Source organism: Fusarium solani, assembly GCF_023522795.1.
Source record: "Fusarium solani strain SB1 chromosome Unknown bctg00000000, whole genome shotgun sequence".
Classification (NCBI taxonomy): Eukaryota; Fungi; Ascomycota; class Sordariomycetes; order Hypocreales; family Nectriaceae; genus Fusarium; species Fusarium solani.
The window spans coordinates 5,899,221-5,915,576 of record NW_027072157.1 but is presented as its reverse complement, the minus strand read 5'-3'; the positions used below and the strand labels follow the sequence as shown (position 1 = coordinate 5,915,576).

Sequence of the window (16,356 nt, the reverse complement as noted above, 5' to 3'; positions counted from 1 at the left end):
CATTTCATCACGGGATATCAAGCAAGCAAACAAACTCCACGCGCCGCCTTCAATTTCCGGTTTCTTTCTTCCAAGTTGTCATCTACCGTTGAGGATATCACTGCGGAGCATAAGGCTGCTGCTGATACTGCTGAGGAGGTGGCGACACGGCGGGAGGAGGAGCATTGTACTGGTTCTGGCCGTCGAGCTCACTTCCATAGGTCTGAGGTGGTGCAGGCTGTTGGTAGGGAGCCTGCTGCTGGGGCTGCTGCTGAGGGAACTGTCCATATGTAGGCTGACCCTGGAACTGTTGCTGCTGTTGCTGGTCCTGGGGAGAGTAAGGAGCTTGAGGAGGAGGATAAGCGCCCTGCTGCTGGTAGGGGCTCTGGGGCGGTTGGAAGGGAGGCTGTTGGTAGGCCGGAGCGGGGGTAGGCTGGGGAGAGAACTGCGGCTGCTGCTGGGGAGCAAACTGGCCGTTGGGAGCAGGCTGCTGAAACTGTTGAGGCTGAGGCTGACCCTGGAACTGCTGGGGAGGAGCGTTCATGGGCTGGGCTTCGGAGATCTTGGTCTCCATCTGGTAGTTGTCGGTAGGGGTTCCGGTGCCGGAGTTACCCACGGCGAAGCGGCCTTCCTTGCGGCCACGGAGAAACATGAGAAGAGTCCAGACAAAGGTTGCGATGAAGAGGACCCTACCAAAGTTAGTCAACGTCTTCACAATATGCGCTAACAAAGACTTACCAGACAAGAGCGCCCAGACCAGCGATGGAAGACAACATAGCAAGACCAATCTTTGTAAGGATGACATCGCGCTTCGTGTGAACAGCACGCTTAAAGATGACATCGCAGCTCTTGCTGTTGACAACACTTCCATCATCATAGCAGTCGCCCACAGTGACGGGCACGACATACTTGGACCGACGCGAAGCAGTAGCAGCCCAAGCAGCAAGCCAAAGAATAATAAGAAGCCCATCGACGATGAGAACAGCAAGGATGTGGTATGCGCCGCGAAGGCTGGGGATCTTTTCGGTGAAGACGACGTAGGCGACTGCAAGCCAAGTAAGGATAGACTAGGTGTGTTAGTTAGAGGCTTAATGAAGAAGGGTTATTGTTGACGTACGACAGCGAGGGAGAAGCCTTCTTCGTCGAGGTAGGCGTCGTGAATCATGCGACCACAGAGGCCGACGATGATGAGGGAGATGAGGAATTGGAAACCGCGAATGATCATGATCCAGAGGGGAGTGTGAAGGACGTGATCGCCCCGGGGCTTTTCTACAGGTTGCTCCATTGTGGTTGTAAGTGAGTGCTCGGGTGTAGTAAGGTCGTGTAAGTGAAGTCGTATAAGTCGCAACAGCTCTCAAGATACTAGAAGAACAAGACCTTGAGCCAAGAGATGGAGGCGCATCCATCACCTCAAGGACGGCGCAAACCGCCTTATACGTCCCGCGCGTCTCCCCTACAGCAACACACAAATCTCTAATCTGCTGTGCATCTACCGCGCAGCCCAAGGCAGATTCGAGAGGGCCCTGTCGGATAGCTGCGTTAGCGTCCCTCAGCCGCACGCACGCCGTCCCATGAATGGGCTCCGTCGGGCGCTTTTCACGGAGTGGAGCGTTATTTCCATGAGGCGTCAAAGGAAGGGCGTCTTGTTCCTTTTGGGACGAGAATCTTTTTAAGCCTCTTGTACAAGTATCTCTTCTTTCTCTTCTCCCTCTTTTCGTGTCGTATGTGATCGGTGTGACTCTTTTACGAGAGACAAGGACGTGGTACAAAGTGGTTGACGCTCTGATGTCCAACTTTGATAGTCGAGACAAGACATGACCGGGATGACCCCTTGCTAGGCTACGACAACTCCACACCCCTTGTTCTTCCGTGCCTTGAAACACTCCGGCAAGTCGGCATGGGGTCAGAGACAAGTACCGTTGAGCGGAGCAGGGCAGGGCAAATTGATAGTTACCGCTTCGAGCGACGTGGTGAGAGCCATGTTTCTTTATACCAGACGATGACCTTACACTCAACAGAGTTTTTACACCGGCTATCAGTAATAGAAGACATCGTATATCCATATCAGTGTGTGCTTGTGAGGTGTCATTGTCCCCCATTGATCGACGCCAGGTCACTCCAAGAAGGAATGCCTGGCATCCAATGTCTCGCGAATTCGACGCATCTGATTTGCCAGATGAAGCCAATATACAGGTGGACCTCGCACACGAAGGATCTAACCCCGGAGAGGGGGACGATCCGGCTGGGGATGTGGCCCATGCCTGTCTGTCTGTCTGTCTGTCAAAGCCCTGCTTACAATTTCACTGCCTCACCTCGACCACAACTCCGATGCTATTCCCAAACAAGGACAAACCTCTCGTACGTTTTAAGAAATCTCAACGCCTCGTCTTAACTAGCCTCATCGCCAAGATGACTGGAACGTGACAGAAGGGGGCTGAATCGGGAAGCAGGGGTTAGGCCAAGCCCATTTAAAAAAGAAAGCCTCGTGGGCGGGTCCTTGCAGGGCCGGCCGTTGAGTTGAGGTGTGCCTGGGGCGGAATATGCAGGGCAGAGCGCGGAATGAAGTCGAGATTAATTAACGAGAGAGTGTCAGACACGGCGTTGCTAAGTCCGATTGCCGCCTTTTTGATGGATAGCCTATCTATGAATAGAATCCGGAGACTAGGAGCTGATATCACCGATATTCCTACTCGCTGCTTGTTTATCTCCCAGTTCAAGTCGGGGTTTGCACCATTCCTTGCCTGCTCACCTCCCAGCCCTGCGTCTACTCTTCTCTTCACTTTCACCATGTCAGCTCACATCACAAGGTCATCAACACCAACTTCTGAAACAGAACCATCTATATAGGCGCCTGTCTCGCCGGAAACGACCAAGGCGACATCCGTGCCTTGTGCTAGACCAAGACTAGACCTCAACTAGAAACCAAAAACTAGGGCGCGACCGTTGAGACGTCAAGTCATGACTGTCACGTTCGGAAACCTTGACGCCTCGACTCTCTCTCCCGCCCTGCCGCCGCCGCCGCCTCGTTCTTTGGCTCATTCCCCTGAGCTTCCATGATGTGAGCCCTTTCTAACCAAGGGAAACGCTCTGTCTTTTGAGTGTTTTTTCGTTTTACTGTGTTTTTTGTCCTTTCTTCCGCTGACTGCTCTGTCCGATCCGTCTTTTTTGCTATTCCACGTCTCATTCATCTCAGTCGCTTGGAGGTTGACTTTACTCCTCGTTGGGACCCTTGATCAGCACCTTGATCGCCTCACCCTCCTTGACCTTCTTGAAGGCCTCCTCAGCCTGCTGGAAGTCGACGATGCCCGTCACGAGCTTCTTGACGTCGACCTTGCCAGTGGCAACCAGCTCAATGGCCAGAGGGTAGTCACCGGGGCCGTATCGGAACGATCCGCTGACGGTGGCCTCCTTGATGCACATGGCCATGATGGGGAAGGTAATGTCAGACTTGCCCATGCCGCCCTGCACGTAGCTGCCGCCGACCTTGAGGACATGGATGCTGGCCTGGATCGAGGGCTCGGCACCGCTGGCGTCAATGACAACATCGGCACCCTCAGGGAGGTCGGCGAGCTCGAGGATGTTCTTGGCGTTCTCCTCGGGGGAGATGCGCTGCGAAGCGTAGGTGTGGGTAGCAGCAAAGTCCTTGGCAAAGTCGAGCTTGGACTGGACAATGTCGACGCTGACAATCTTGGAGGCACCGTAGGCGCGGGCGACGGCAGCACAGAGGAGACCGACGGGACCGGCACCCATGACGACGACAGAGTCACCAGGCTTGACATTGGCCTGCTTCACGATGTGGACACCGACGGCGAGGGGCTCAATCAGGGCACCCTCCTGCTGGGAGACGTTCTCGGGCAGCTTGAAGCAGAAGTCGGCTGGGGCGCGCCAGTAGCCGGTGAGGGTACCGTGGTAGGGAGGGGTGGCGGCAAAGACCATGTCGGGGCAGAGGTTGTACTTGCCAGCGAGGCAGTTGGCGCAGCGACGGCAAGGGTATCCGGGCTCGAGGGCGACGCGGTCGCCGACCTTGAGGGTCTTCACCTTCTCGCCGACCTCGACGATGGTACCGGCCGACTCGTGGCCCAGGACCATGGGGTCTGTGACGACAAACTTGCCAATGGAGCCATGGACCCAGTAGTGGACGTCGGAGCCACAGATACCAGTGTAGTTGATGGCGACGATGACATCGTGGGGATCCTCGAGGGTAGGCTTGGGGCGCTCCTCGAAGGTGACGTCGCCGGGCTTGTTAAGGACGAAAGACAGGTTCTAGAGGGTGTCAGCTAGAGTCTGAGGAGGGGACCAGTCGAAGACGTACGCTGGCCATTGTTGCTGTGGTCTGAGTCTGTGATGGATGAGGGGTTGAGAGGGAAGAGGAGGGACGAGGTTCGGTGTGGGATGTCGGTCTTCTTATACCGGATCGATATGGACGGTGGGTTGTTGAGTGTGGAGCGAGCTACCAGCTATTCTCGTGTCAATGCTGCTGAAGGAAGAATTGTTTCAAAAGACACGTCTTCTTTTTTTTCCATCCGGCCGGGAAAACGGGGGAAGCAGTAATCTGCTGATGAGGGCGACATGTGCAGGTCAAATAGACTGATGGGGGAAAATCAGTCCATGCCATGATTCCCGTCCTTTGCCCATGATGGATGCTGCAATCACCCCCCACGTCACCACCGTGTAGGTATAACAAAGACCCCGCGATCAAGAGCAAGCCCAAGCTCTTCCTCGCCAATCAAGTACCCGTCATGCTCGCTGCAACCCTCGACCGAGCTGTGTCTGCTGGCACAGGGGTGCCGGGTGCGTGGTGGTGGGTAAAAAGAGGTGGCTTCCACAAGTGCCGCACAACGGAGGTCGGCGAGAGCCCCTCTCGGGGTGTTTCTCTTGTCATGACGGGAGCGCTTCAAAGCTTCGTTTCTTCTTTGCGAGACTTGGGTAAATTTTGCTTGGAGCTCATGATCGGATTGGAATCAATTTAGCCAGAAAGACTTTACCCGCCCCAATCGAAGTACAGAAGGCAGATGGTCTGGTGGATCCCGTGACACGCCGGCTGTCAATCCGTCGGTGAGGGAAGGAAGCTTCAGCGGGGCGGCCACCTTAGGCAGGCACCAAAGATAGGTACTGTACGATAACTGAGAGCTCATGTTAGTGGTATAAGTCGAATTGTTATGGATGGCAATACATAATGCTCTCACTTACTCAATCGCTCGTTGTCACAGGTCAAACGTGGCCTGTGGAACCAACTGATTTGCCCTCACATGCGAGAGAGACTTCTGTGGCTGCTGATGCCGAGCGGTTATCTCTCAGATCATGATGCGCACTGCGCTGCACTGCACTCTGCTTCATCCCACGCATCCTTCACCTGTTTCCCCTGTGCCTGTGTCTCGCCTCGCCATTCTTACGTATGCGCGAGATAGCAATGCCGTGACATTTACATCTCCGTTGAGCCGCATGCTGTGATCCTCTTCCCTCTTGAACACTCTGCGATCAATGCTTCCCTCTTCCCTTCGGAGCGAGCGGATCTCCAACGGCCTCGGGGCGGGCGCCGGCGCGGAGCTGCGACAATGGGTATAGCGCTCGGGGGCGTGCGGGGATGGGACGCGGCCTTCGGAGAGGAGGGGGGAAGCATTGGCATTAGCGGATCCGCTTCACCTACAGCTGTTGGGAATCGGATGATTCTGGGGGAAGTGGATCTCTCTCTCTAGAGATTCGACTCTGTTTGTGTAAAGCTGCGAGCTCAAGAGTCATGTCCGAGGGGGATGGATAGTTTATATATTTCTCCGTCGTATGATGCAACTCCATTCACCCTGATGGCCATGCCCGTTTCCGCTCTCTACAGACTCCAAGCAGACCTTACTGGGCACATAAACGCTCCGCTGGGTGAGATACGCACACGCACACGCCTCTTGCTTCATCCTACATGAGCCTCAACTGGAATGGTCTGAGGTAAGAAGCTTGGAAGAGATGCTACATCCACCAACACCTCCAAGATGCAGCTTCCGCTCGTCAGTAAAACAGGGACAAGGTGGACAACATCTGCCGCACGCCTCTTCAATCTCACGGTTCCTCGAGTTCGGATCAACGGGAATCAAAATCTCGCATATGGCCTGAGTATCTGCCGGGATCACGTCGGCACTGAGCACATGTTTTGAATCGTACCTAGGCAGCTCAAACATCATGCGTACCACCAAACGTGGAATATCTCGATTCGTTGCTCTCGGGTTACATTCTCGTAAAGTAACAATAAAACGCCGGCTTTACCCCCCCCCCCCCGTCCTCCGCATCCCCGGATCCTCCCCATTCTGGGGCCCATGCATAACATAAACACTAGTGCAGATCTCCATTAAATCACCCCAGGTTGTAGTGCGCCTCCTGGTGGCTCATGGAAGAGTGCCGTCGCGTTGTGCTGTCCTCGGGGTAGTCGTGCTCGATGCTCGGGTCGCCGACGTGCTGCCTCAGGGCCGAGGGGGGGCCTGGGCCGCGTCACATGGGTCTCGAGGGGCCTGGTAGATTTCTTCTCGGCGAGTTTCAGTTCTTCTGTGGCATGTTAGTTCTGTCTTTTACGAAAAGCACTCATCTTTCTTACTCTGGCTTTGCTTGGGTGGAAGGGACACCAGGCACGTTCTCAACAAGCGACTGGATCTGGTCTCCCGTCCGAACGCCTTCAGTTTGGTGCGTTTGTTCAACCCCCCTCGACTCGAGATTCTCAGTACGGGTGTTGCTTGGAACAGACTCTCGTTGTTCGGTCTGCTGGCTGGTTCCAAAGTGTACTCCGTGAGACTCCTCGCCCGTGGGCTGGAGCGTCTCCTTGAGCTTGTCCATGAGATCAGAAGCCATTGTGAGTTGTTGATTTGTGATGATTGATGCTAATTGATAAGCAGAGTCGTTTAGATGTCTTGAAAGGTCTGGAGAGCTCATTCCTCAGCTCCATTGCATCCCTTTTATAAGCTCCCCCGAATTCAATCCACGGCCACTTCCATCATCCTTCCCTAATCGATCTCGCTCAGCCACGTCAATCCCCTCAAAAACCAGGAATAGCTCGTCACCCAAGCATCCTCATTCGACGACCAGAGCCCCCAGATGCCGTCATTCTCTCCAAGCCAGAAGCTTCCGACAATGACGTCGATCAAGAGGCGTCATGATGGCTTGGCGTCGGCGGCGCAGGGGGCGGCAAGCTCGATAAGCATAATTCCAAACCTAATTTGCTGTTACCAGTCCTCCGGGCGAACCATTCATCTGTTCCTGTTTTTTGTGCGCAAGGGCCCTTGTTGACCGTCAGGAACCACAATGATATAATGCCAGGTCGAATCGGAGATCTACCGTGACATTGGCTAGCCTGGACGGTAAATGAATCCGGCTAAAGTCAACGTCGTCGGTGGGCCGATATGTTCAAATACCCGGATCTCGACGCGACTATGGGTCTCAGAGGCTCCAACAGGGTCTTGGGGTCAGTCCGTTGCATTACGTGGCTTCCTATCAAGAGCAGCCGTGGATGTTCTCGGGGCTTTGCTCGGGGCTGGTGAAGAAAAGATACCAAACCGAAGTGATAGCGATTTTCGTCGAGGTACAGCTGATCCCGGGATAGCCTCTCTTGGCATTGACGCCATCACCTCTACCAAGGCAGCTCAGCCTCTTGACATCACTCATAGCTTAACATTTGCGGCTCTGTCGGAAAGAGGGGATATCACTCACCTATTGCCTCAGAAGATACGACATTCCCCATGGGTGAAAACTAATCCGGGATGCAGCATCCTCGATGAGATCTTAGATTGCCCTCTCAACATGGGCTTTTGCAACTCAACATCTCGGTCAAGTCCCTCTCGGAAACGCATCAGGATATAAATTCGGAGCATTATCTATTATAGTCTGCCTGTATCAATAACATCTAGTCAAAACGCCCTCTCTCAACATTTGCCCTTCACACTTCAATCTCGGTTGCGTGCCTAAAGGAGCGAAACCAGCCCATCCTCAAGATTCCACACCCTAATGGAATCGCCATTAAAGAACTGTGCGCTCTGCCGCAACACTATTCCTTGAATCCGCACTCTTGCGCTCCTCATCACTGTCCGTAGCGATCTCAGTCGAAGACCCCCTGGTAGAAGCAGCCTCGATCACCGGTAACCCCTCCTCTTCCACGACCGGTCTACTAAACCGATTGAACAAAAGAAAAGAGTCTCGTCCGAGCGGTGTCCCATTCACCGGCGTTGCGGATAGACGGGAGCACCTCCTAATCTCGACTGCGTCATCGTGAATGGGCTTGACTCCACAGAAGGTGTAGATGGCGTCGAGGGCCGGGATAGATAGTCCGTGAACAACGATGGAGAACAAGACGAGCCAGTAGACGACAGGACCAATCGCCAACACCAGGTCGGTTTCTTCTGTGTTCCCCTCACCAAATTCAGGCAGGACTTCTCGAGCGTATTCGATATAGAAGACGGCGCCAGCTCCGATCGGTCCAAAGTAGCCCATGAATAGCGCTTCCTTGTAGTTCTTGGAAACTTTTGGCATCAACTTGTACGCCACGAGCATGGCCGGGATCCGACGTAGAAAGAGCACCATAAAGCCAAGACAAAAGAGCCGGCCATATGTGAGTCCCGTGCCCCCAGGGTCTTGGAAGGCAGACCAGGGCAATACCGTGCCGATATAGAAGAAGCCTCCAAAGTTGAGAAGCATCTGTATACTTGTGTTGACTTCGTCGTAACGCCGTTGAGATTCGGTGAGATAGTGTCCATCCCAATTGAGAGCGCACCCTGCCACGAAACAGGCCAACGAGTCGTCGGTGCCGATTGCTCCGCATGTTCCGGCGATGAATAGCCCTATGGCGGTAGGGAGGAGTAGAAAAGATTCATTGTCGATCCATTTCCTAGACTTTGTTAGTAGGGCTCTGAATAAATGTCCACAGATGACTTGCCGCTTCAAACAGAAGTTAATACTCTTCCGTGCAAGGTATCCGACCACGGCTCCATATACCACAGATAGAATCATCATGTATAGCCATGTTTCCAGAAACCAATCTTTGAGGGCCAGTCCGATACCCATATCCGATTCCTTTGTCCGAGAGAGCAACACCTCCGTGTCGTTGGACCGTTCTTCTACTCTTCCCCCTCCAGTGCAACGCATGATGTACACTGCTAGCATCAAGAACGGGAACCCGAACCCATCGTTCGCTCCAGCCTCGGCCGAGATGATTTCTCTCAGGGGACGCGCCACGAACTTGTCCGCAAATGGACCCTTGGCAATGGCCTGCGAGAGAACCGGATCGGTACACGCAACGCAGGATGCAATAACCAATGCTGATAGGACCGTAACTTTAGGCACAGTTGCTATAACGCAGAGTGTCGTGCAGATCCACATTATGGTCATTATCGGTAGCAGACAGAGTGCCATCTCCCGCCAGCGGGTGAGGCAGTATCGAGCGGGGAGTTGATAGCCTGCCATGACAAGTTGTAGACCGATCATGACTCTAGTAACGCCCTATGATTGTCAGTTCTTTGGATACCGCCAAATGCCAAAGTAGCAAGCTTACCAGTGTAATTCTCCGCGTTTGGCCCTCATGGCCGGCACCCCATTTGTCGGCTTCGATGAATTTGGCAGCCACGGGCCCGAGTATGATTCCGACTACCACCGCCGGGACTGCCATCGATCTAATATCAATGCTATGCTCTCTACTTCTAGTTAGGATAGATAGACTCACGGGCAATGCCCAGATACCATGACTGTCTGATCTTAACCGATATGATGCCATAGAGAATGACAAAGGCGCCTCGGAGTAAGCGTCAGCTTCTGGGCCACGATAATCTAGAGTAGAGACTCACCCAGCGCCGCAAGCACAATGTTGAGCTCACTAACATCGAGAGTCGGCATGTCGACGAAGACCTTTGAGAAACTCCAAGGACTAGTGCCAAGCCAAGAGAAGCTGAGGCGAAGACCTTCAGGATCTAGGCCCAATTCTAGAAACCGGCCAGGAGGGAGATTAGTAGCATGGTATTCGTCACCCAATGACGGGATCATTTCTCCCTCTCCCTTGATCTACATCCTTGTAAGAAAAGACCCCCCTCCCCCAACAAGCTTTTTGCCCGTGAGACAGAATCTCATAGATAAGAACGTGCCGACAGCCGACCAGAAGGATACAGAGAGAGCAAACTGAGGGATGCGAGGTTCAGTGTAATCATTCGCCCCCTGTTTCACCGCGGAGAGGCCGATGAAGCATTGCTGGTGCTGGCGTTGTACAGAGGCGGCACGAGGATTCCAGACGGGTCGGTCCTGTTTCACTGCTATTGCGGCAGATGGAAGAGGAAAGCGAGTAACACATGAAGAATAGTAGCAATTACGAGGATTAGGCATGCGTTAACATCGACCTGTAATAGCCCAGTCGACTTTATACACTATCCTTTGGCGCATTGCGTAATTCACAGCCAAGACGAAAGGCCCGACGATCGCAATTGGTCTTGAAATAGCAATGTCTCACTCTCAACAGAAACACATAGTACGTAGCAGCCCAAAGATAAAGTAATCGTATTTGTCAATCTCGAAGCCCTTCGAGTTGTCACCTCCCATGTGTGATTCGCCTGCGTTGCTGTGGTAGGGCTCCATCACAACACCGTTTGGAGCCGCACACAAACAAATATCATACAACCAACTTTAACCTCGACAGTTCAAGTCACAACACGATGGAATCAACAAATGTATATGATTTTACTTTATTCAAGGGAATATTTTGGGCTACTTGGGTAGGTACTCGGCAGGAACTGGAACTTCCATGGTCCTCATTACAAGTCCTCCTCGATCCTTTCCTCCCCTTCCACACTCTCTCGGCCAGCCCATGTCCTCGAAGGGACCTTTTGTGGCATTTTTTGGGTCTTTCTGGTAGAGAGCATGTGTTTCGCTCTCCTCCTCCACCTTTTGGAACCCTTCCACTGTCTCTCCGTTTTGTCCAATTTGGCACCTCATTCTTTCTGAGCTGCTTTCCTTGTGGTTCTTGTGCTTTCCTTTTTGTTTCCAGCCCAAGGGGGTCATGCATTCATATTGACCCCCAGAATTCCATTCGAGACTTTCTCATCTCGGTTGTTCGTTCACGCCTTCTTCTCCTCGTCGCGCTTCTTGGCCATGGGAGGGGGAACCTGCACCTTCTCGAGGCCGTGGCGAACGCTGGCCTCGCTCGAGTCAGGAGTGAGGTACTCGCCAAAGGTTCGCTGCTCGAGGTCCATGTCCTTCCAGTCGACGCCGTCCCGGCTGCGGGCAACGTGGCGGTAGTAGACGCGCTTAGCAAACTTCCAGAGCTCGATACCGCCAAAGAAGAGACCGGCGGCGATGAAGACGATGCCCCACTCCCAAGTAATACCCTTGTGCTTAAAGACAGTGTCGCTGATGACAGGGATGTACTGGAGAGGGAAGAGGGTGACGAAGCCGAGCATGATGGCCCAGAAGAGGAACTGGTTGCGCCACACATCGTGCATCCACTGGGTGAAGTACTTCTTGGAGCCAGGCTGCATGCGGAAGAAGGATCGTCGCTTGTCAATCATCTCCCAGGCGAGGAACAGAGAGAACCAGGTCAGGCAGGCAAAGGTGGTGGCACGGGCCTTGAAGACGGTCTTGCAGCTCTCGCTGTACTTGTCGTTGCAGTCAATACCGAGCTCACCGTCACCAAAGGCGTACAGGCGGAGCACGAAAGCGCTGAGGCACAGGCCGGCGATCCAGACACCATAGACGATCATGTCAATGATGAACTCGAGAGTAAAGACACCAGTCTTGAGGGGCTGAGGAGGTCGGCGGAGGATACCAGCGACGGCACGCTCGAAACCGAGACCCATGTCGGGAAGACCAGAGGTAGCCATGATGATCCACATGATCTGGACGGGGGCGATGGGGAAGACGGAGAGACCGGTGCGGTCCTTGAAGACGAGACCGACGAGAAGGACGAGAGCCTGCGCGACGTTGGTGGCGAGCACGTGGAGGATGAACTTCTGGATGTTGTCAAAGATACGTCGACCCTCCTCGATGGCGGCGACGATAGAGGCAAAGTTGTCATCACTGAGAACGATATCCGAGGCATCCTTAGCAACATCAGAACCGGCTTGACCCATGGCAATACCGACATCGGCACGGCGGAGCGAGGGAGAATCGTTGACACCATCACCAGTCTGTTGCAGTCAGTACATCGTGTCATCAGGTATACAAGGAACTGGTACATACCATAGCGCAGAACTTGTCGCGGCGGTGCAGGGCCTCAATCATTCGGACCTTGGTCTGAGGAGCACATCGGGCAATAACAAGAGGGAGGAAAGGTAGCTGGTCAACCTCATCATCGGTAAGACCATCGAACTGGGTAGCAGTCATAACCATAGTGGCAGCAGTCTCAACAGCAACGAGATCCATGCGGGTGGGCAGAATGCCGACCTCGATGGCGATGGCCTTGGCAGTCTCGGGGTGGTCACCAGTAAGCATGTGGACCGAGATACCGGCCTCGTGGCATTCTCGCACAGCGGGAGCAGACTCGGGACGGGGAGGGTCGTAGAGACCAACAAGACCACGGAAGACAAGGTCGCACTCAACGGAAGGACGATCAATTTCGTCACCCTTCTTCATCGGGACGTTGTAGGGCTTGGAAGCGAGGGCCAGGACACGGAGACCCATACCGGCGAAAGCCTCCATGTTGCGGAGGATCTGCTCACTGAACTCCTCAGTGATGGGGACCTGCTCCTCGTTGTCCTCAGGGCAGTAGGTAGTGCAGGCACCAATGACACGCTCGACGGCACCCTTGGTGAAGGCATAGAGCTGCTCGGTGCGGTTGTCCTTCATGATCACAGACATGCGCTTGACATCGGAATCGAAAGGCAGCTCGGCAATCTCGCTGAACTGGTTGGCGGCATCGTGGCTGGTGAGTCGGAGACGGTTCCAGTCGAAGCGGGAGGCAAACACCTGAATGGCAATCTCGGTAGGGTCACCACGAGCATGCCACTCACCGTTCTTCTCGTTGACGGTGGCAAGGTTGGCAAGGGAAGCGACCTCGAGGAAGGCAGTAAGAGCAGACTTGCTCTGGCCAAGGAGCTCATTTATGGAAGCAACAACACCGCAGGCCTCACCACCCTGCTTGAGGGGAAGCTCATGGGGCTGGGATCGAGACCATCGGATATCGCCAGTGGTGGGGTTGAAAGGCTCGGTGGTGTTCTCAACGAGGTAGGTTCCCTTACCAGGAGTCCAGGCTCCACGAGCAACCATCTTACCCTGGGTAAGAGTACCAGTCTTGTCGGAGCAAATGTCGGTAACGGCACCAAGAGCCTCGAGGGACTTGAGGTTTCGGACAATGACATTTCGCTCAACCATGCGCTTAGTACCGGCAGCCATAGTGATAGTCAAGACGACGACCAGACTGGCGGGAATCATGGACAGACCAGTGGCGACGGCATAGATAATGACCTGTTGAGAAGCATCGAAATCGTTGGCAGCAAGGACAATGATGGCGCAGATGATGGCAGTGCCGAACAGGAGAAGTGCCAGTCGAGACAGCTTCTTCTGGAGAGGAGTGCCGACGTTAACACCGAGGAAACGACCAATGGCATCAGTAAGAGTAAGAGTGTAGGCCTCAAGGTATCGGTGGGGCTTGGCAGAGCCATCAGCCTTGCGCTTGACGGGACGGACTCGGCTGTCCTTCTTTCGGAGAGCAGCAGCAATGGCACCAATCTCAGTGCAGGTACCAGTAGCGAAAACGATACCCTTGGCGCGGCCCTTGGTGACGGTCGAGGAGCTGTAGGCGACGTTGATACGGTCACCGGGACCAGTGTTGTCTTCGAAAACCTCATCTTCGTTCTTTCGCACAGGGAGGGACTCGCCAGTCAACATGGCCTCATCGGTCTCAAAGTTGATGGCCTCGATCAGTCTGTGGGGATTCAGTCAGCGCCATGCCAAGAAGCATCTGCAGGTATGCACAACTTACCGGACGTCAGCAGGGATCGTGTCACCGACCTTGATTTCCACAAGATCACCGGGAACGACCTGCACAGAGGGGATAACCTTGGAGTCGCCATCTCGGACGACACTGGCGGTAGGAGACGACATGGATCGGAGCGAGTCCATGGTCTTCTCGGCAGAATACTCCTGGAAAAAACCAACTGTGACGTTGAGACCAATGATGAAGGCGACGACGCCGCCCTCAATCCAAGACTTGATACCGAAAGAAACGGCCATAGCCAGGATCAGCACCTTGGCAAACGTCAGTCAAGATTTCACGGCATCCTTCGGGTAAACAGGGGTGAGGAGGTTGGGGTAACTATCGACACGAGACCGAATACCAAACTAGGCAGTTCGCAAGCTGAAGGTCAGGTGGCAACAAGCATCGAGATATGCTTAACAGGACTTTGGAGAAGTGTGGGGGTTATCCAATAATGGCTGAAAGAGACTCACCATTGTCATGGCGTTGGCAACCTGGGCAATGATGATCTTGAGGGGTTGCACACCCTCAGCATCTCCGAGATCATTGTTACCAAAGGTCTCGAATCGTTGCTTGGCCTCGGCTTCAGTCAAGCCGCTGAGTGTGTCTGTCTTCAGCTCCTGGACAACCTGGTCGAAGGAGAGGGCATGAGCAGGCCGGGTCATGGGCTGGTTGCTCTGGCCAGAGACATGCTCAATCTCGGACGCCTGGTCCTTTTTAGCCATGGTGTAAGTCGGGGCTGGTAAGAGGCTCCAGCGTGGTGGTTTCTCGGAGGTAGGTTTGGTTCGGTCGAGGGAGGAGGTTGTTATTATATCTCTTGTTGAAGAGACTCGAAGGGGTGTTTGTGCTGGGTGACCCTCAAGCCTATGTCTGGGGATTCCTGGGAGGAGGATTCAGGAAGCCTTTCGTCTGGCGTCGAAGGGGTCGAGCAAGCAAAAGAACCTGGGGAGGGAGATATCCGAGGAACAGAACAGCATCATGGGGTGGGGATGAGGCAGTCTTATAGACAGAGCATCGAGGAGACTGGGGCATCGCCGACGAGGACGGACATCCATCTCCCACCCCGTCTTGCCATCTCTCTGACTCTAGTCCCCAGGTCGCTATCGTCTTGGACAGCCACTCGTCCAAGGAAAGGTGGGTTCCATCATCCTTCTCCAGCGAGCCCCCACAATGCCAAGATTGATCCAATTTTTCCTTCTCTACTGCTGCTTCTCTTCGAAAAGGCGGGGTTTGCGCTGGAGCGAGCGCCTTGGCGATAAGACGGAACCTTGGTTGTTGTTGTTAAACACCCGGCCCTTCCACCTCCGGGCTTGTCCGATGGGCGGCGCCGGTGGATTGCCCCGGGCCCCAGTCCTGCACCCTGGAGCCTGTGACGCTGATTGGCGTTGGGCCGTGCCGTTCTGGACGGTGTTGGGGTTTCTGGACCGTCCTCGACGGTCGGGCACCTCGCCGTCCGCACGTCATCCCACCGGTGGAAAGCACCTGTGACGCGGCGTGGCGGGCTCGGCATCAATTGACCTCTGTGAGTGGACGGCGGAGGCCTTGGCCGGGTCTTGGTATTTCTTGGGCGACCGGGGTGAAGGCCTCACGAGAGCCTGCGTTTGCTTTTGGGCCACCGAGTCCGAGGCCGAGCCTTGAGAGACGCCCATGCGCGCCCATGAGCGTATCATCAGCCCTCCCCGGCGCCCTGCTTGACGCCTTGCTTGACGCCCTCACAAGGCTTCTGAGAGGCTACTCAGCACTTCCCATATCGTCACCGGTGGTGGGCCCCCTTGCTACTGCATTGGCACCCCATCGTGAACCGACGTTAGACGGGAGGGGAGAATCTCTTGGTGTTGGTGATGTGAGATAGTGCTGCAACGACACCCCCCTCCCTTCCTCTCTCCTCTCAGCACCACACACACCACAGATTTTTTCTTGTGCATTCTAGTGTCCTGACCTCTGGGGCGAGGGATTGGTATTGGCATTTCTGGGCATACGGTGCTCCGACAGAAAGGTGTCGAATCATTGGACACTTGGTCGTCATGACCGACTCTCTTGTTGCTTCGTCCTTCTTGTCACGGTCGCCGCCGTCGCACCACTTTGTCCTGCAGGAAGGACTTGCCTGCTCTCTCGCCTTTTAGGCGTCAATCAAGTAATTTCTGAAGCAACCCATGATGAGCCAATCTCCAAGAGGTTCTGGACCCAATATCTGCGACCAAGTCGTTAGGGCCAATTTCTCATTGTGATGTTGCAACGGGACCGGGAACAGAGCCGCTTCTCGTCAAGGAGGCTCTCCCTCACCCCTCCCGATGTCGACCGGCCGGATAGGACGGAGCACCGAGTCGCAGGACGGCACGGAGCATCCACTTTGTCGCTGAGACCGTCGTCGGCTGTCACTGGTCATCACAGGGGCGCCCGAGTCGGTCGGGTGTCAGGTCTCGTCTCGTGACCTCTGCCGTGGAGATCTCGGGATCCCG

General features: G+C 54.5%; 5 protein-coding genes across 5 annotated transcripts; all 5 read right to left on the bottom strand.

The window, feature by feature from the left end:
- Nucleotides 1-97: 97 nt before the first annotated feature.
- Nucleotides 98-1,264, bottom strand: MRS44_001886 (uncharacterized protein; the record flags this gene model as incomplete). Its single annotated transcript, XM_046282869.2, has 3 exons — nt 98-668; nt 718-1,046; nt 1,097-1,264. 3 exons carry the CDS (start codon nt 1,262-1,264, stop codon nt 98-100), a joined length of 1,068 nt encoding a protein of 355 aa, XP_046124752.1.
- Nucleotides 1,265-3,189: 1,925 nt separating this feature from the next.
- MRS44_001885 (uncharacterized protein) lies at nt 3,190-4,300 on the bottom strand (the record flags this gene model as incomplete). The annotated part of the gene is made up of 2 exons (XM_046267988.2): nt 3,190-4,242; nt 4,292-4,300. The coding sequence occupies 2 exons, from the start codon at nt 4,298-4,300 to the stop codon at nt 3,190-3,192; spliced, it is 1,062 nt and encodes a 353-aa protein (XP_046124751.1).
- A 2,125-nt stretch (nt 4,301-6,425) lies between these two features.
- On the bottom strand, nt 6,426-6,807 carry MRS44_001884 (uncharacterized protein; the record flags this gene model as incomplete). The annotated part of the gene is made up of 2 exons (XM_046279109.2): nt 6,426-6,507; nt 6,557-6,807. The coding sequence occupies 2 exons, from the start codon at nt 6,805-6,807 to the stop codon at nt 6,426-6,428; spliced, it is 333 nt and encodes a 110-aa protein (XP_046124750.2).
- Nucleotides 6,808-7,968: 1,161 nt separating this feature from the next.
- Nucleotides 7,969-9,981, bottom strand: MRS44_001883 (uncharacterized protein; the record flags this gene model as incomplete). Its single annotated transcript, XM_065623862.1, has 3 exons — nt 7,969-9,444; nt 9,497-9,603; nt 9,786-9,981. 3 exons carry the CDS (start codon nt 9,979-9,981, stop codon nt 7,969-7,971), a joined length of 1,779 nt encoding a protein of 592 aa, XP_065480277.1.
- Nucleotides 9,982-11,042: 1,061 nt separating this feature from the next.
- MRS44_001882 (uncharacterized protein) lies at nt 11,043-14,622 on the bottom strand (the record flags this gene model as incomplete). Its single annotated transcript, XM_046281714.1, has 4 exons — nt 11,043-12,110; nt 12,163-13,846; nt 13,904-14,169; nt 14,371-14,622. 4 exons carry the CDS (start codon nt 14,620-14,622, stop codon nt 11,043-11,045), a joined length of 3,270 nt encoding a protein of 1,089 aa, XP_046124748.1.
- Between the last annotated feature and the right edge of the window lie 1,734 nt (nt 14,623-16,356).